We start from the raw sequence: 20821 nt of genomic DNA on the forward strand, positions 1-20821 counted from the left end.
CTTGGTTCTCTACAAGTCAGACTTCCTAGCAAAATCAAAGCGTGCGCGCGTCTGCCCGAGTACACGCCACAGAGTTATTTCTGCCCCATCTTCCCTATTTGAACTCAAACAGGACAGGATTTTCCCGGGTGCAGCCCCTGCGTTGAGTGAATAGCGGAGTGATAAAGCCTGGCGTTCTCCACCTGCAGGCGGAGGCTGACGGCGCGGTCTTTGGCGCGAGTCCGTGCACCGCGGCCGCCCCGCCCCGGTGGGAGGGAGAGACGGAGGAAGCTGCCGGTGTAGCGGGAGGAGAGGGCCCGGCGGAGCTGGGGCGTCCCTCCCGCTCGCTTCTTGACTCGCGTTGCTGCCGGCCGCCTCCCGCGCCTAGTGTCCGGGACGCGCCTGAACCTGCCGCCTCCGTGCCTGGGGCGGTGCCGCGCGGTCCCGAGCGCTCCAGAAAGCGGCGGCGCGAGTCCGCGGGGCCCACCTCGGAGACGCAGCTGGGGCCGGGCGCGGCTTGGCGGGAGGGTCTGCAGCGCGGAGGGAGGCTGCCAGTGCGTGAGGAAGAGAGCGAGAGACTGGAAAGGGGAGAGAGAGCAGCGTCGGAGCCGCGCAGGGGACGGGAGTGAGAGCGGCAGTGAGAGCAGCAGCAACGCAGAGCGGCCGTCGCCGTGCCCGGGTCTCAGGGCGCCTGGCTGAAGTGAGCATGGCTTCAGTGGCCTGGGCGGTCCTCAAGGTGCTGCTGCTTCTCCCCACTCAGACTTGGAGCCCCGTAGGAGCAGGAAATCCGCGTAAGTACAGCAAATGGTTTAAAACTTGCGCTAGGCTATCTGGAAAACTTTGTATTTTTTATTATCGGTAATATTTGGAAGTGGAATTGCAGAACATGCTCCTGAACGTAAAGAACGTTAAAAAAATATTGAATTGCAACCCGAAAAAGACGATTTTGTTTACAATAGACTTTCCTCTTGTGCGGGAGTCTAAGATACACCATGCATGTTTTGACTTTTTAATCGATGTACTTGTATATTCATTGAAAAAGTGGACGTTTCTGTAAAACCTGAAAAGAGCATCTTAATAAGAGATTAGCCTGCAAATGCTGTCATTTATTCCTTTTTAGGATTGTAATATTTTGTAGGAATTAAGTCTAACGGAAAAAACTGGCAGACATTACATCATACTGCATCAACTTAGATGTTAGCAGCTTACAGTTTTGCCGACCTTGGCAGCTTCAGAGTTAAGATGCTAATTAATCTTCCATGCACTATAGGGACAGAGCGCCTGTAGGCGAAACTAAATTTAAGAACCCCAAATTAATAACCTGCCCTAACTACTAAGGGAATAACACTTGAACACCCTTGTCAGGGGCTTCGTTTCTCATAGTAGAAAGTTCTTGCTTAAAGACAAAACTCAGCCAGTCATTTAGGTGATCTTGAAAATGATTCCTCTCTGGATGCTAATTTACATTATTTAATTTGCCATCGGGTTCCTTGTTTTTTATTTTCCTTAATTTGGTAAACACCTAGGAAGCCTTTATTTCTAGAATGGGCTATGATTCTAATATAATGATGATATTCCAGACAGTTGTGCAAAACATAATGTACCCATATTTTATCACACATAAAAATGTTTACACAACATTACACATTTTTTTTCGGCTTGGAGTAAATATCAGGGAGTTGTCTTTCTTTCTTGATTAATCAAACCATGAGATTAGAATTTTTAAAATGTCTTCCTCCTCCTTCTCAAATCACTTTTATTTTTCTTTCAGTGGCATCTCCCCGCTGTCAGCCTCAGCCCTCTCCTACCAAAATCTCTTTTGAAATAAGTTCCAATAAATGCTAGTGGCCATGTTTGGAAATTTAGATTATTGCAGGATAACCAAGGGTAGCTTTCAGCAGTTCTCCTAAGCTGTCATGAAAAGTTTGCGGTAGCTCAGTGCTGTTCTACCCGCGGGCTCAAGGCTGGGTTCTTCACACACAGGGCACGCACATGGGTTCATGCACTCACTGTGCATCTGATTCAGTTGCGCCTCAGTTAATCCTACACTTGGTGTGCCCCTCCAAAAAACATGCTCCAGACTCCTTTGGTCAAATGCTGTACCGTGTTTCAGATTAAACTTTAATCTGCTTTTGTGAGAAGGCTTTGTTAATAAAACGTTGTTACTTAAATCAAAATCCTTGGGTCTTGTAATGGAAACTGCCGTTTGGCTTAAATAAACACATAAATGAGTTACTTATAGAAAGGCGTGCCAGAGTAATTGACCAATCAACTGGCAAAATACAACAACAAAATAAGTCACTAGAGGTCACTCTTACTATTGAATAAACAGGGCTTCAAAAAGACCTTCCTTGAGAAAAGCAAAGCAATGAAATCTGAGTGAGACCCTGGCACCACCTTTCCTGTTTTTGTTGCATAGTTGTGATTACTTTTTATTCTCAGGATTAGTTGTGTTGATAGTTATTTTGCTTGGAATCCAGTGGAAGGATTACGAAGCCCATAGAAATTAAGCTCTTCTCGTTTACAGTGAACGTTCTTCTTGGAGGAGGGGAGGGCAGGGGACAGATGTTCCAAACGGACTCAGCACCAGACGGGACTCTGGCCAGTTGCTGAGTGACACTTGGAATTTCAGTACTACTTCTGTGGGTGTTTTCAGTCTTTCGTTGATGAAACTTAGTATCCTCATTATCTAATAAGTTTTACTAATTTTAAATTACCTTTTAGATCAAGTGATTCTTCCAGATAAAACTATGTAACTATAATAATTATACCACCTTGAATACCAAGAAGAAAGTCAGTAAGGACATCTAAAACTTTCCTTCTCACGTAGACACCATGAGTTGCTCACGTTATTCACAGCTGGTTTTCCAGAAGCACATTGGCCACCCACGAAGGCAGCCTGTTGATGATGGCATGAAATGGCTCTTCATGAGAAGAGCTCTCTAGGCCTGGCACGGTGGCTCGTGTCTGTAATCCCAGCACTTTGGGAGGCCGAGATGGGTGGATCACCCGAGGTCAGGAGTTCGAGACCAGCTTGGCCACCATGGTAAAACCCTGTCTCTACTAAAAATACAAAAACTAGCCGGGTGTGGTGGCAGGCATCTGCCACCAGCTACTCGGGAGGCTGAGGCAGGAGAATCGCTTGAACCTGGGAGGTGGAGGTTGCAGTGAGCCGAGATCCCACCATAGCACTCCAGCCAGGGCAACAAGAGCAAAATGCAAAACTCTGTCTCAAAAAAAAGCTCTCTAAACATTTGGCATTTTGGGGATTATGTGCAGTTTATCTGAATGTTATTTGACCCGACAAATACATGGGAAAGCTTTGTTAGGAAGATTCTGCATGAAGGGAAATATTTTCCTAACTTCAGTGCCCACAGACTTGCAGTGAGTGAAAGTCACTTACTGCTCTCATTGAGTCCCTGAAAACAACAGGAAGCATCAAGAGAAAGATTGAACTCTGGGCACTGATCCCAGGGATACACAAACAAATGGCTGGGCAGATTTTGCAGAAATTCCTGTAATTGGTAAAATGCTGAGTAGTAGCCTTTGATGTAACTTTTCAGTGGGTTAATTTATTCATTACTTAGCCTAAAACACTTTTAATTTTAATTGCCTCAATTTTTTCCCCTAAATGGTTATGTTTTGCAAGTTCGCCAGCCAGCCTGGGGAAAGAAGGGTAAGCCTACTATAAAGTGTGTGTGGGTTAGTTAGGAAACTCACTTATGATGTGAAATGTGTCAGGAAAGAGATCTCACAGAGTGTAGGAATAATTATTTTTACAGATGTTTCATTTTGGACCTTTTAGTAATACCATTTAAAGAGAGATTCTGCAGATGAGTAACAGACTCTTAATTTTAGTGTCAAATGGTAACTCTATAAAAAATGGAGTTCAGGCCGGGCGCGGTGGCTCACACCTGTAATCCCAGCACTTTGGGAGGCTGAGGCGGGTGGATCACTTGAGGTTGGGAGTTCGAAACCAGCCTGGACAACATGGTAACACCCCATCTCTACTAAAAATACGAAACAATTTCAGGGCATGGTGGCAGGTGCCTGTGAGGAGGCAGTGAGCCGAGATCGTGCCACTGCACTCCAGCCTGGGTGACAGAGTGAGACTCTGTCTCAAAAAAAAAAACAAAAACAAAAACAAAAAATGTACTTCAGATGCCTTTATTCATTTTCACCAAACTGTATACAAACAGTTCGGAGCATAAATAGCCCATGGAAATGATAATCAATTCCAAGACATTGGTTAGATCCTGAAAAAAGAAAAATCAAATTACTTGTCATTCTTCTTCCTCTTCCTCTCCCCTTCTCTTTTTGAACAATTCAGTCTAAGGTCATTCAGTTCAGCTTAGGCATCCATGCTGGGTAGTGGGGAGGCCCAGGACCATGGCGGAGCATTCAGAAACCAGCAGGGTAAGGAAAGCATCCACAGGGTAGCAAGGGTGGGGACCTGGAGAGACAGGAGACAGCACTGGTGGTGACCTATAGCAAGTTGTCAGAGGTTGAGTGGAGTGAGGAAGGAGGCATTCCAGATTGACAGAGGCTAAGAAAACAAGGCAACTAAATACTATTCTGCATTAAATACTTATGTTATAAAGGACATGATTGGGAATTGGTGAAACTTGAGCAAGATTGAGGATTAAAATATTGGAACTTTATCCATGATGACTGTGATGATCATATTATGGTTATATAGGAGAACATCTTTGTTGTAGCAAATGTACATTGAAGTATTCGGGGTGATACAGCATATTAGCATAGTTCTTCCACATTTTCTGTAAATTTGTTTTAAAATCAAATGGTTACTTTAAAAAACCATTCAAAATTGTGTTTAAAGGAAACATGGACCAATAGAAAAACTCAGAATAAGTAAATGTAGTTAAATTGATGCATTTTACCTAAGAGATGTAGATTAAAAATAAAGAGGCTGAAAAAAAAATTATGAGAAATAACAGTTCATTTATGTGTGTCTCTAAATCAAATTAGCCTGGATTTCTGAATGACAAAGATGTAATTGGCACTGGGATTGTTCCCTATTCTTTTTGGGAAGTTTATTGCCTAGGACATCTGTATCAGTCTTCAAAGTACTTTTTAAAGCTTGGATATCTGAATGAACCCGTCAGACTGACTGTTATCTGGTCTTCTGCAATGGGCTTCCGCACCTTTGACGAGACTCTGCTGAAAGGTTGCTTGCCCCTAGGCCCGGTTGCTCCATGTTGTAAGAGCATTTGCAAACGCTTGGTTGTACATGATTGTGCACTTGTCAAGTCTGCTCTGTCACTGTAGAAAAAATATTCCTTTTCTACTTGACATATAAAGCATGGAATTGTTTGTTTTAAATGTCTTTTGTCAAGGATTTCATATATCTGCTTGATGTGTTGTGATACTGTATAAAAGACGTGTGAAATTCATTACTTACTATGATAGCCTTAACAGGCCTACAGTAAATCTAGTTTTCTAAAAAATGGAGTATATGCTTAGCTTGGTTACAATTTTATAATGAAATGACTACTCTGGTAATAAAAATTTAAAAATATCATAAAGTGGGGGCTAAAAAATGATACTGCATGTGTTCCAGTTAATGAACATTTTTGTTGTAATAATACAAAGAGTGATTGAAACCTAAAAGCATTTGAGATTTTAAAATAGTTTTAACCTTATAACTACAGGATTATAATTTAAGTAGCATACCTACTTAATAAGGCAGCAATTAAAATTATTTCTAAGAATTAAATTACCAAGAAGACATGGTCTGTTATGTATTGCCTGGGCTGTGGTTTGAATTACTTTTGATTAAGTATAATCACATTTTTTGAGAGTATAAAAACAGAGGATATTACTTGCTTCTAATTCACAGATGTGTTTATGAACCATTGGCAATTAAAGCATTTGCAATTGAGGCCTTAAGAAAATTTTAGGTTAAAATCAACATGTTGAGTTATGCCTTATAACTCAGTATATGCTTATACTTTATATGCTTTACAGAGTTTTGAATATATAATATATATGTATAATAGTATATTTTTCCAGGAAATATATAACTTGTAGTTCCTTGACTTATTTAGTAACTAAAGCCCATGGAAAAAAGTTTATTGAATGTCATTGTTTCTCAGGCAAATGTAGAGTTAGGAAAATGATATACATACATATTGGGAATCTTTTAGAAGGCTTGGACTTGGTAGCTCAAATCTTCTACAACCTTGAGCTTCAACTTTCTGGCCAGTTCAAGAGATCTCTTCACAGTCCTTTTCAATGTAAAGTCAATGTTTATGGAACACTAGACCAAAATGGAAGAATTTCTTTGGAAACTGAACAGTTGAATTAGTCTTTGACTTGGTGGAGTGATTTGATCTAAAATATTACCTATCAGTTTTAGATATCTGTTCAATCAGAGCTGCCTCCATATATGCAAATGATAATTTGTCTTGGATTTTTAGATATCTTAGCCCTCAGACAAGCTAATAGAATTTAAATTGAACCTGGTGTTTTAGGGACAGTTGAATTGTTGGGGTGCCCAGGAAAACAGTCACATTTTTCTATAAGTATGTGTTTATTTGGCTGCAGTGTGGGTGTGGAAGAAGTTATATGTGAATTAAAAGAAACAGTGTCTCAATGTCACATGTTAAATTAAATTAAATTACAGGCAGAACTAAGCCAGTTTATGATTGCTGCCGCTGGGAGCAGAGACTATTTTCAGCTTACATTTATAACAGAAGGAGGGATTTAAAATATAGTGTTATGCCTACTCTGATACAGCTAACCTCCTCCCCCTTCCCCCCACACACATATACATACATGCTTACCCTCAAACTATGAAAGAAGGGTGTCTCTCAGACATCCTATATTTAACCCAGCTTTGGACAGGTCACTGGAGTCTAGTCTTTTTGAACACAGCAGTGAAGATAAGGAATGGGGAGAGGGGGCTTTGATTTCAAGACCACTAGATATAGTAGATTCCTAATTTAATTTCAAAGACAAATCAGTTATTAACACAAATACAAAGAGAACAGTATTTTAAGCAAAGCCTCTGTTGTGGCAGATAACCTTTTAAGGAGTCTCCCAATTGGGTTTCCTATTTTAGATGACTTTTTGAAGAATATATCTCTGTAATAGAAATATGTTTGATGATTCTCAACTTTAAGAATTTCACATTTGCTATAATTAAGATATTTATGAATTTATTGTAAGAAGATTGGTAGAAAAAGTAATGCAACATCAAATGGGAAAATAAATATCTACATAATATTATATAGCTGTTCAAATATAGGGTTTATGATTCTTGTGCTAATTTGAACTGCTGTACAACACCAGGAGAAAAATCCACAGCTGTGTTAAGAAAGCTCTTATAAGCCTATGAAATTTTATAGCACAGGCTGTCACCGAACCTACAATTTACAAACATTTGTAAAAGTTAGGAAAGTTTTGGGTTCCTCAATAGAAAATGATGTTGCTTAGCTTTAAGAAAGCAACTAATTTATCTCTTTTTATTCTCGTCCACTAACAATTAAAGGAACCCAAATGGTCTTTTAAAATTATAATAAAACTAAGCTAGTAAAATATCACATAGATTTTGAGATACTGTGAATAACCATATAAAATAACAATTTGTTATTCTTCGTGTATAAAAATAAGCTTAACACGCTTATCAGTACATCTTGAACTATAAGAGATTTATTTCAGCAGTGTTGCCAAAGGGCAAGCAATGCCTGCTGCCCATAGAAAACTTTGAATTCCCTAAGCTCAGGGCTCCTCACTTGTCATGTAACCCACTGCATGTGCACACATCCATCTGTGTCCATCCATGTTCCCCCAGAGGACTTGGAGGCAAGGAAATTGATGCATACATGCTGATGCTCATATTGTTTGCTATGCTATAAGTAATACAGTCCTTTGCTTTGACCCAGGAGTCTTCTGCCGCAACCATGAAACAAACTGGCAGACTCATTTGTTAGCTTGCAAATAGGGTAAAATCTCTCCTCACGGTTCTTCACAGTGTACTTGGCTGTGCAATGGTCATCTTCTTCATGAATATAATTATAACATGACATAAGAAATAGTGAGATCTTACCTATAGATAAGCAAACATTGCAATATAAAAATAGCATATGTCATTTCATAAATCACAGTTGACACATTCTAGAGAAGAGATTGGGCAGCCTTCCTTTTTTGGATGTCACAGTTGATTCTACTGTCCCCATTTCTTCTTCTCTTTTCTGGGTTATGAGGAAGAATTGCTGTGACAAAGCTCATCTCCTGGGTGGCCAGGGTTGATTGTCAATTTGTTTTGTTTTTGGCAGGCTAGGCAGATGTCCTCTACCTCCTTCTTCATGCCATATGGCATTCATCCCTTTGATTTTCTTATTGCGTTTTATTTAATATTTTAGAATACTGCCCACATTCCATTCTGGAAAGTCCACTGTCCCAGCCAGAGTTTTCTTAGAAAGCTGAGCCTGTGATGGGCATTTGTGCAGGTAGCCTCTTTTAGAAAGTGAGCTCATAGAAGAGGGAAGAATGGAATAGAGAAGAAAAATCCACCAAAAGGGGGCATCATTGAGCTGGTCACTTCTGTGAGCAACTGGGGCGTGAACTCCCTGGGAAGCTCTCAGGAAGCCAATAGAATGTGTTTCACAGCTGTGCCAGTGAGAGACAGCAGGGGGAATGCATTTATCCCGAGTCCTGTCCAGGGATTCAGCACTGCCCTCGGGGCACTAACTCCTGGCTCTAAGGAGAGGAATATGAATGAATGGGTTGCGACTGGGTTTCTGCAGGCATCGCAGAGGCCAAGAGACAAAGAGAGAACTCAAACACTGAACTTTTTTATTATTTTATTATTATTATACTTTGTTTTAGGGTACATGTGCACAACGTGCAGGTTTGTTACATATGTATACATGTGCCATGTTGGTGTGTTGCACCCATTAACTCGTCATTTAGCATTAGGTATATCTCCTAATGCTATCCCTCCCCCCCTACCCCCACCCCACAACAGTCCCCGTTGTGTAATGTTCCCCTTCCTGTGTCCATGTGTTCTCATTGTTCAATTCCCACGTATGAGTGAGAACATGCGGTGTTTGGTTTTTTGTCCTTGCGATAGTTTGCTGAGAATGGTGGTTTCCTGCTTCATCCATGTCCCTACAAAGGACATGAACTCATCATTTTTTATGGCTGCATAGTATTCCATGGTGTATATGTGCCACATTTTCATAATCCAGTCTATCATTGTTGGACATTTGGGTTGGTTTCAAGTCTTTGCTGTTGTGAATGGTGCCACAATAAACATACATGTGCATGTGTCTTTATAGCAGCATGATTTATAATCCTTTGGGTATATACCCAGTAATGGGATGGCTGGGTCAAATGGTTTTTCTAGTTCTAGATCCCTGAGGAATTGCCACACTGACTTACGCAATTGTTGAACTAGTTTACAGTCCCACCAACAGTGTAAAAGTGTTCCTATTTCTCCACATCCTCTCCAGCACCTGTTGTTTCCTGACTTTTTAATGATCATCATTCTCACTGGTATGAGATGGTATCTCATTGTGGTTTTGATTTGCATTTGATTGCCAGTGGTGATGAGCATTTCTTCATGTGTTTTTTGGCTGCATAAATGTCTTCTTTTGAGCAGTGTCTGTTCATATCCTTTGCCCACTTTTTGATGGGGTTGTTTGGTTTTTGCTTGTAAATTTGTTTGAGTTCATTGTAGATTCTGGATATTAGCCCTTTGTCAGATGAGTAGGTTGCAAAAATTTTCTCCCATTCTGTAGGTTGCCTGTTCACTCTGATGGTAGTTTCTTTTACTGTGCAGAAGCTCTTTAGTTTAATTAGATCGCATTTGTCAATTTTGGCTTTTGTTGCCATTGCTTTTGGTGTTTTAGACATGAAGTCCTTGCCCATGCCTGTGTCCTGAATGGTATTGCCTAGGTTTTCTTCTAGGATTTTTATGGTTTTAGGTCTAACATTTAAGTCTTCAATCCATCTTGAATTAATTTTTGTATAAGGTGTAAGGAAGGGATCCAGTTTCAGCTTTCTACATATGGCTAGCCAGTTTTCCCAGCACCATTTATTAAATAGGGAATCCTTTCCCCATTTCTTGTTTTTGTCAGGTTTGTTAAAGATTAGATGGTTGTAGATATGTGGTATTATTTCTGAGGGCCCTGTTCTGTAGCGTGATGCCTCCAGCTTTTGTTCTTTTGGCTTAGGATTGTCTTGGCGATGCGGGCTCTTTTTTGGTTCCATATGAACTTTAAAGTAGTTTTTTCCAATTCTGTGGAGAAAGTCATTGGTAGCTTGATGGGGATGGCATTGAATCTATAAATTACTTTGGGCAGTATGGCGATTTTCACGATATCATTCTTCCTATCCATGAGCATGGAATGTTCTTCCATTTGTTTGTGTCCTCTTTTATTGGTTGAGCAGTGGTTTGTAGTTCTTGAAGAGGTCCTTCACATCCCTTGTAAGTTGGATTCCTAGGTATTTTATTCTCTTTGAAGCAGTTGTGAATGGGAGTTCACTCATGATTTGGCTCTCTGTCTGTTATTGGTGTATAGGAATGCTTGTGATTTTTGCACATTGATTTTGTATCCTGAGACTTTGCTGAAGTTGCTTATCAGCTTAAGGAGATTTTGGGCTGAGACGATGGGGTTTTCTAAATATACAATCATGTCATCTGCAAACAGGGACAATTTGACCTCCTCTTTTCCTAATTGAATACTCTTTATTTCTTTCTCCTGCCTTATTGGCCCTGGCCAGAACTTCGAACACTATGTTGAATAGAAGTGGTGAGAGAGGGCATCCCTGTCTTGTGCCAGTTTTCAAAGGGAATGCTTCCAGTTTTTGTCCATTCAGTATGATGCTGGCTGTGTGTTTGTCATAAATAGCTCTTATTATTTTGAGATACGTCTCATCAATACCTAGTTTATTGACAGTTTTTAGCATGAAGTGTTGTTGAATTTTGTCAAAGGCCTTTTCTGCATCTATTGAGATAATCATGTGGCTTTTGTCTTTGGTTCTGTTTATATGCTGGATTACGTTTATTGATTTGTGTACGTTGGATCATCCTTGCATCCCAGGGATGAAGCCAACTGGATCGTGGTGGATAAGCTTTTTGATGTGCTGCTGGATTCGGTTTGCCAGTATTTTATTGAGGATTTTTACATCGATGTTCATTGGGGATATTGGTCTAAAATTCTCTTTTTTTGTTGTGTCTCTGCCAGGCTTTGATATCAGGATGATGCTGGCCTCATAAAATGAGTTAGGGAGGGTTCCCTCTTTTTCTATTGATTGGAATAGTTTCAGAAGGAATGGTACCAGCTCCTCTTTGTACCTCTGGTAGAATTCTGCTGTGAATCTGTGTGATCCTGGACTTTGGTTGGTAAGCTATTAATTATTGCCTCAATTTTAGAGCCTGTTATTGGTCTATTCAGGGATTCAGCTTCTTTCTTGTTTAGTTTTGGGAGGGTGTATGTGTCAAGGAATTTATCCATTTCTTCTAGATTTTCTAGTTTATTTGCATAGAGGTGTTTATAGTATTCTCTGATGGTAGTTTGTATTTCTGTGGGATCGGTGGCAATATCCCCTTTATCATTATTTATTGCGTCTATTTGATTCTTCTGTCTTTTCTTCTTTATGTCTTGCTAGAGGTCTATCAATTTTGTTGATCTTTTCAAAAAACTGGCTCCTGGATTCATAGATTTTTTGAAGGGTTTTTTTGTGTCTCTATCTCCTACAGTTCTGCTCTGATCTTAGTTATTTCTTGCCTTCTGCTAGCTTTTGAATGTGTTTGCTCTTGTTTCTCTAGTTCTTTTAATTGTGATGTTACGGTGTCAATTTTAGATCTTTCCTGCTTTCTCTTGTGGGCATTTAGTGCTATAAATTTCCCTCTACACACTGCTTTAAATGTGTCCCAGAGATTCTGGTATGTTGTGTCTGTTCTCGTTGGTTTCAAAGAACATCTTCATTTCTGCCTTCATTTCGTTATGTACCCAGTAGTCCTTCAGGAGCAGGTTGTTCAGTTTCCATGTAGTTGAGCGGTTTTGAGTGAGTTTCTTAATCCTGAGTTCTAGTTTGATTGCACTATGGTCTGAGAGACAGTTTGTTATAATTTCTGTTCTTTTACATTTGCCGAGGAGTGCTTTACTTCCAACTATGTGGTCAATTTTGGAATAAGTGTGATGTGGTGCTGAGAAGAGTGTATATTCTATTGATTTGGGGCGGAGAGTTCTGTAGATGTCTATTAGGTCTGCTTGGTGCAGAGCTGAGTTCAATTCCTGGATATCCTTGTTAACTTTCTGTCTTGTTGATCTGTCTAATGTTGACAATGATGTGTTAAAGTCTCCCATTATTATTGTGTGAAGTCTAAGTCTCTTTGTAGGTCTCTAAGGACTTGCTTTATGAGTCTGGATGCTCCTGTACTGGGTGCATATATATTTAGGATATTTAACTCTTCTTGTTGAATTGATCCCTTTACCATTATGTAATGGCCTTCTTTGTCTCTTTTGATCTTTGTTGGTTTAAAGTCTGTTTTATCTGAGACTAGGATTGCAACCCCTGCTTTTTTGTTGTTTTCCATTTGCTTAGTAGACCTTCCTCCATACCTTTATTTTGAGCCTGTGTGTGTCTCTGCACGTGAGTGGGGTCTGCTGAATACAGCACACTGATGGGTTTTGACTCTTTATCCAATTTGGCAGTCTGTGTCTTTTAATTGGAGGATTTAGCCCATTTCCATTTAAGGTTAATATTGTTATGTGTGAATTTGATCCTGTCATTATCATGTTAGCTGGTTACTTTGCTCATTAGTTGATGCAGTTTCTTCCTAGCCTCAATGGTCTTTACAATTTGGCATGTTTTTGCAGTGGCTGTTACTGGTTGTTCCTTTCCATGTTTAGTGCTTCCTTCAGGAGCTCTTGTAAGGCAGGCCCGGTGGTGACAGAATCTCTCAGCATTTGCTTGTCTGTAAAGGATTTTATTTCTCCTTCAGTTATGAAGCTTAGTTTGGCTGGATATGAAATTCTGGATTGAAAATTCTTTTCTTTAAGACTGTTGAATATTGGCCCCCACTGTCTTCTGGCTTGTAGAGTTTCTGCTGAGAGATCCACTGTTAGTCTGATGGGCTTCCCTTTGTGGGTAACCCTGACCATTCTCTCTGGCTGCCCTTAATATGTTTTCCTTCATTTCAACTTTGGTGAATCTGACAATTAATGTGTCTTGGAGTTGCTCTTCTCAGGGAGTTTATCTTTGTGGCATTCTCAGTATTTCCTGAATTTGAATGTTGGCCTGCCTTGCTAGGTTGGGGAAGTTCTCTGGATAATATCCTGCAGAGTGTTTTCCAACTTGATTCCATTCTCCCTGTCACTTTCAGGTACAACAATCAGATGTAGATTTGGTCTTTTCATAGTCCCATATTTCTTGGAGGTTTTGTTCGTTTCTTTTTACTCTTTTTTCTCAACTTCTTTTCTCGCTTCATTTCATTCATTTGATCTTCAGTCACTGATACCCTTTCTTCCAGTTGATCGAATTGGCTACTGAATCTTGTGCATGCGTCATGTAGTTCTCATGCCATGGTTTTCAGCTCCATCAGGTCATTTAAAGTCTTCTCTACGCTGTTTATTCTAGTCAGCCATTCGTCTAATTCTTTTTCAAGGTTTTTACCTTCTTTGCAATGGGTTCGATCATCCTCCTTTAGCTCAGAGAAGTTTGTTGTTACCGATCATCTGAAACCTTCTCTCAACTCGTCAAAGTCATTCTCCATCCAGCTTTGTTCTGTTGCTGGCGAGGAGTTGCGTTCCTTTGGAGGAGAAGAGGCGCTCTGATTTTTAGAATTTTCAGCTTTTCTGCTCTGGTTTCTCCCCATCTTTGTGGTCTTTGATGGTGGTGATGTACAGATGGGGTTTTGGTGTGGTTGTCCTTTCTGTTTGTTAGTTTTCCTTCTAAGAGTCAGGACCCTCAGCTGTAGGTCTGTTGGAGTTTGCTGGAGGTCCAGTCCAGACCCTGTTTGCCTAGGTATCACCAGCGGAGGCTGCATAACGGCAAATATTGCAGAATGGCAAATGTTGCTGTCTGATCCTTCCTCTGGAAGCTTCGTCTCAGAGGGGGACCTGGCTGTATGAGGTGTCAGTCAGCCCCTACTGGGAGGTGTCTCCCAGTTAGGCTACTCGGGGGTCAGGGACCCACTTAAGGAGGCAGTCTGTCCGTTCTCAGATCTCAAACTCCGTGCTGGGAGAACAACTACTGTCATCAAAACTCAGTCGGAAATTCAGAAATCACCTCTCTTCGCGTCGTTCATGCTGAGAGCTGTAGACTGGAGCTGTTCGACCATCTTGGATCCGGACCTGTCTATTTTCTTAGCCTTATGAGCTTTGTCAAAAGAGTGCAGCTTCTTCTGGTTTTTCTTATGAGTATACAAAAAACCTCTTTGATTGCATTTAGCAATGTTTGAAAGTCTTAATTTGTTCTGGGCTTTAACTCACTTTGCTTTATATTGCCTCCTTTTAATGTTCCTTTTCATTGTAAGTATTCCTTTTTTTTTTTTTTTTTTCTGATATGGAGTCTTGCTCTGTCACCTAGGCTGGAGAGCAGTGGCGCAATCTTGGCTCACTGCAACCTCTGCCTCCTGGGTTCCAGTGTTGTCCTGCCTCAGCCTCCCAAGTAGCTGGGATTGCAAGTGCCCGCTATCATGCGCAGCTAATTTTTGTATTTTTACTAGAGATGGAGTTTCACCATGTTGGCCAGGCTGGTCTCAAACTCCTGACCTCGTGATCCGCCCACCTTGGCCACTGCGCCCAGCCTCACTGTAAATATTCTTTCCTTGGTTACTTTGCCCATTTCTCTCTTCTTCAGTGGAACATTTTTTTTCTGGATTTCATTTGGGTAGCTTTTCACATTTGATGAACGATGTTGTCCTCAATCATAACAACAGTGTCTCTTTGTATAGTGGTTGCTCGGAGGTCTACAAGGTAGTATTATGTAACATTTCCCATTGTGTTCTAAATACTGTTATCTTTTTAAGTTAAAAAATTGAAGTTAAAGCTGCCTCTAAAGTCACACACATAGCTTGAAATAATAGAGTTGAAATTCAGACATAAAACATACTGCCATGAGATAATGCCTGCTGTTTTCCTAAAGTTTTAAAATTATCTTTTCGACGTCTCAAATAAACATTTGTCTATCGACAGGGCTCCTTCCTTGGGTGCAATAAATTCTAAGATGTTCTGGTTATTATTTTCTCAAGCATTCTGACACTGCCACCTTACTAATCATATTAGAGCCAAGTACAGAGTAGTGAGCAAGGTCTGATAATCTGCAGGTTTATTACTTTGGGCTGAAAAAAATCTAGCTGATGTCGGTGGTCTTGCTGGGATCTGTCTTCAGAATGCAATTGGAGTGCATCTCTTAACCCTTACTTCAGTATCACTGAAGTTCTCTTTCTTCAGCTCCCAGATGCTCCGTAGCCTGCTCTGGCCTGTGAGGTCATGAGGTCCCTTTAAGATGTTATAAGTTGAACACAGTCTTCTTTCCATCCCTCTGTAACATGTCTTGGGAAGAAGCCATATCCTTTTCATACCTTATATTCTCATTCAGACCCTAATTCTGTCAACTCTCAGAGATGCATCAACAGAATTATTATTATTTATAATTTTTTTGATTTTTAATTTTTGTGGTTACATAGTAGGTGTATGTATTGATGGGGTACATGAGATGTTTTGATACAGGCATGCAATGTGAAATAAGTGCATCAAGAAAAATGGAGTATCCATCCCCTCAAGCAATTATCCTTTGAGTTGCAAACAATCCAGTTACACTCTTTAATTTATTTAAAAATGTACAATTAAGTAATTATTGACTATAGTCACCTGTTATGTTATCAAATAGTGGGTCTTATTCATTTTATCTATTTTTTTTTGTACCTGTGGAAAGATCATTTATTGCCGTTTATTAACAGCTCATCTTTATCACAGCTGTGGATACATTCATTATAACAATTATTAGTGATGATATCTCCACATGATTTTCTTTTTAAATTATATGCACCTGTGTTGTTGTATTTTTTCTGTGTCGTGTCTGATGTCTTTCTGCAGGACTTAATTTTGTTATTTGGTTTCCTCTCTTTCTACTTAGCAGTAAGTCTCAGAAAAAATAGGTTTGTCTTATTCTCATATTAAAAACTTTAGCCAAAAATCTATAGTTTAACAATAGGTATTGAATTTATCACAGAAGTATAATTTAACTACATAGCAAGAAATTTAGAAATAAAAGGAAAGAGAACAAGATCATCTATCCAGCTTCCTCAGGGTAAAGGACCTGATCTATGTTGAATCCCTTCTGTGTTTCCAGAGCTGTGTTTGTTGGATTTAACACCCATTATCTCATCTCAATCCAGCAGATCTCTTTGTCCATTATCTTCTCATATGCAGATTTTCCCATCCCATCTCCTTCATCTCTCCACATGTTTCAATAGTTCTTATATTTATTGTTGTAATGACTGTAGAGTAGGTCATCAAATTAAGATGCTTAAATTTATGTAAACTTGACCAGGCACGGTGGCTCACGCCTGTAATCCCAGCACTTTGGGAGGCTGAGGCAGGCGGATCACGAGGTCAGGAGATCGATACCATCCTGGCTAACATGGTGAAACTCTGTGTCTACTAAAAATACAAAAGAAAATTAGCCTGGGCAACAGGGCGAGGCTCCGTCTCAAAAAAAAAAAAAAAAAAAAACTATGTAAACTTTCCTCTAGGTCTTCATTTGTGTTGTGTCTTTTGTAGTTCTCATAGAATAAAGTCCTTGGTCCTGGTATGTTAAAATTGGTAGCTATTGTTATAACTTTATATTTGTAGTGCCGTAAGTCATTTGAAAACACCAATGTCAGGAGGTATTCAATGTTTCTATGCTAGGTTTTCTTTAACAAGTCAAAATGTCATCTTGAAGGAGAGACAATGTGTAACCCCTATCTCCTACCCCCTGTAAATTCTAATTTATAGAATTTAAACCTGTTTCTATGTGTCTTCTTCCAAGCCTCATCTGTTCCCACAGGTAGACTGTAGGAATTGTCTGTCATGCCCTGGGAACCAGACACTCATCAGCTGGTCATGCCAGTCTCTCTTCCTCATCCCAGAATCATCAGTCAGCAAGCAAGGCCCCTCTCTTGGGAGTGAGGTTCTCCTGTTCCCTCTCATCCCCATCTGCCGCCGCACGTGGCTGCTGTGTGGCTCCCCGTGAGTGAGGTGCTGCTCCTTCTCCAGAGGTGTAATTCATTTTCCGTGAGACAGACCTCAGTATTTCAGAAGAGTAAGTCTTAATGGGGCCTTCACACATGTGAGAAGACTTCAGAGCAGAGACAAAACTTGAGTTGAGCCCTGAAGATAATAAATGATGAGAACTCACAGACAGGAGGGGCTGCAATGTCATCACGTGAGCGGTCAGGGAGCGTTGGTGCATGCATCCCACATTCAGGAAACAGTGAGAAGACCACTCCGATTAAAGGAGAAAGCGCATCTGAGAAATGTGTAGGGGATTCGGCTGTAGTGCAGAGAGTGACAGGAAACAGGTGATGGAAGGAATTGAATGCCAGGACCTGAAATTTGAATTTCAGGACAGGTGCAGTGGGGATCCATCGGAGCTGGTTGATATGGCTGTTTGTGTGACTTGCACTCAGCAATAGTTTAAAACCGTTTCTGCTCTGGTGATATGTAAGGTGTGTGTGTGGCTGGGGACAGTCAGTAAGTAAACATTGGCTGTAAGGATTAGTTAGGTCGTTAACATGAGGACCTACAGTGAGATGATGATAATGGTAATGGAAAAGCTGCCATATACACACAAAAAGTACATAATCCTTGGCAATTTATTGGCTGTAGAGGGAAGATAAGGGTGGCGGCTCAGGACAGTGTACTTATTGAGCATTTTTCAGTTTCAGGTGACCAAAATCTAAGATCAAATAGGCTTGAACAATAAAGGGAACCAAAGTGTCTTGATTGAAGCCAGGCTGAATTTAGGTAATCAGATTCTTTCATCAGTCGTTTGCCTCTTTCCTCCTTGCGGTTTTATTTTCGTCTACAACTGCCCTCATTCTTGGGCAGCTCTGTCTGTGCCATGGCTTCAGGCATACCGTTTACCAGCTTAGAAGCGTGACTGTTTTCCTTTATTTCTGTTCTTAGCAATGTTGAGTTCTACAGATATTATGCCTTTATTTGTTTATTCTACTCAGTAGGATAAGCTTCACAGGAGCAGAGACTTTTTCTGTTGTTTATGGTTATATCCCCAGAACATAGGGGAACACCTGGCACAGTATAGATTTTCAACAAATATTTGTTGAATGAATGAATGGGTATTTCTCCCAAGAGTTCAAGCCGAAAATCCCAGGTTCTGCTCTTATTCATTCGAAAGTCCCAGGTTCTGTTCTCATTCATTCAGCGTGGGCTTCTTGACCATCCTGGAACCAGTCCTTTCCAGTAGGACAGGCATGGCGTTCAGTTGCCAGGCCTGAGTCGTGTCCCCGTGCTGGCCCCAGGTGGTAGGGTGAGCCCCCTTCAGACCCCATGGAGTGAGATGTGGGGAAAGCAGTGACTGAAGATAATCGAATGGAGATCAAGACCATGTAAAACAGAAGTTTTTATGTGGAAAAAAGTAGATTTTTACATTGACCATCACTGCTTATGTTCACGGTGAGTAAAATGTGCTTTTTCCGAAGCATTCTCTTTAGATAGCAATGCACAGATCAATTCAGATTCATAACAAGATGAACTTTCGGTACCTTCTAAATAAAAGCCTTTATGTAACCTCTCATTAAGATAATGTTAAGGTACATTAAGAACTGAAAAGACAGGTGATAAAATGGGAAGAATGGAATAGCCCTGTATCCAGATGAACATCCAGACATGGCCTGAAGAAGGTATGGGCACCCCCTTCCCTGTTTGTGATTTGATTCCCGAGGCCGTCCTCCCTACTGACTCAATGTGTGGAACCAGAGAGAAGCCTGCTGCTGTGGATTTAGTGAATTTGACCTAATCAAGACAGTCTGAGAAAGGACAGGAATCTTTTTGTTTTCTAAAAAAGAACAAAGAGGTTTTCTGTACATCTGTGATAACACAGTAACCATCTGTTGAACTCTTTAATAGTAGGCTTTGTGTTTTTCTGATAATTCGAAGCTGGTTAAGGTGCCATCCCCTCATATTAACAGTTCAGCGGCCCCTTCCCCTCTCCTTCCATCCTTAGGTTCCACCGACACAGTGGTTAGCTCCTTTCACAGTGAGGAGCAAGTGCAGCTGCAAGCATAGGCAGAGCCACAGCCTGGCAGAGTGGCTTAGCATCACGAAGCCCTTCTCAGAAGGAATTGAGTATCTGTGCGATTCAAAGGGATGTTAATCCTATTTTCAGTGGAACTCTCCTGCATTTCCCCTAAAATATCCAATATGTAATTCCGTATCAACAGTGTGTTCGTTTCCTATGGTGCTTGTGAGAAATGCCCACAAACTGGCTGACTTAAAGCAACAGAATTTATTCTGTCATAGTCTGGAGACCAGAAGTTCTGCATCAGTATCCCTAGTCCAAATTCAAGATGGGCCACACTCCCTACGGAGGCTTTAGGGGGACATCCATTCTTCGTTTCTTCCGGCTTCGTGTGTTTGCCTGCATGCCTCACCTTGTGGGTGCCTCACTCTGGCCTCTGCCTCCATTTTCACACCCTCTTCTCTTTTGTGTGGGGCTCTGTTCATCCTCACCTTTGTCTCTCTTACAAGGGCAGTTCTGATGTTATTTAAGACCCAGCCAGATAATTCAAGATAATTTCCTCATCTCAGGGTCTTTGATCACATCTGGAGAACTTTACCTTCTGAAGTAACCTTCTCAGGGTCCCGGGATTGGGGCATAGACATATCTTTGGGAGCCGCTGTCAGCCTGTCCTAACACATGGTAAGATTCATCTCTGATAAAGGCATTCAACCACAAGTGCGGTGTGGTTTGGTCTTTTAATAAAATCCTTTAAGTAATACTATAATGAATTCGGAGCTCCATCCAGAGATGCCAGGAGGTGTCCTCATTTGAATGTAAAACTCCTCCCCGTAGGATCAGTTTTCGCCCCTCCTTTTGGCTTTTCCCATTTCCTCTGCAGATACGGACAAAATCTGTCCATGTATTATCCATGCATTCTTTTTTTTTTTCATTCTTATTATCAGATCCCAGAACAATGAATTGCTGTTTGAAAATGCATGGTTTATGTTTATCTTTTCCAGAAGCACTTTTATACGCATCTCTCCCTAGTAGTGTTTGCTCTTTCAAAGGCTGGTTTTGTTCCTAAGCAATTAAGATGCTTCCCTGTGTTTTGGAATAAATAGTAGTATCTAAATATTTTGCTCTTCTGTTTATTTCCTATAACAGATATTTACACATCTCCCTCCCATGTTAGATTCTGAACTTCTTGAACCTAGAACCATGTCTCTCTTTATGCCCCATAATGCTTTACACATGGTAGGTGCTCAATACACTTTTATTAAATAAGTGCAAGAATTAATATACTCAAATGAAATGCTGTTTTGAAAAGTATATCATCTCTGTCTTAGGTAAGGGCAATTCCTCAAATTTATTTTTTAATCGTTTCATATTCATGTGGTAAAAATTGTCTTAAACTAGCAGATCTGTGAATGCAATGTTGATTTGTATACAGGAAGCCCTTAGGCTAATTTTAATCTGCTGTCTTTCATGAACATAATACTAAGAAATGGTTTCTGTCCCAAACCCTTCATAGGCAGCATGCTGGGAATCACAAAGCATCCTGGGAATACTTTTCAAGGAGAAGTGGGAAGCTAAGAGTGATGCCAGGCAGGGGTCAGGGGACAAATCAAGACCATAG

At 40.6% G+C, this 20821-nt stretch overlaps 1 protein-coding gene across 1 annotated transcript in view; it reads left to right on the forward strand.

The window, feature by feature from the left end:
* Nucleotides 1–258: 258 nt before the first annotated feature.
* Nucleotides 259–20821, forward strand: part of LOC129044594 (contactin-associated protein-like 3) — a 237117-nt gene continuing 216554 nt past the window's right edge. The window contains 1 exon segment of the mRNA XM_054502601.2: nt 259–770. Coding sequence (XP_054358576.1) covers nt 686–770 — 85 coding nt within the window. The 5' untranslated portion in view covers nt 259–685.

The sequence above is a fragment of the Pongo pygmaeus genome, chromosome 13, assembly GCF_028885625.2.
Source record: "Pongo pygmaeus isolate AG05252 chromosome 13, NHGRI_mPonPyg2-v2.0_pri, whole genome shotgun sequence".
Lineage (NCBI taxonomy): Eukaryota > Metazoa > Chordata > Mammalia > Primates > Hominidae > Pongo > Pongo pygmaeus.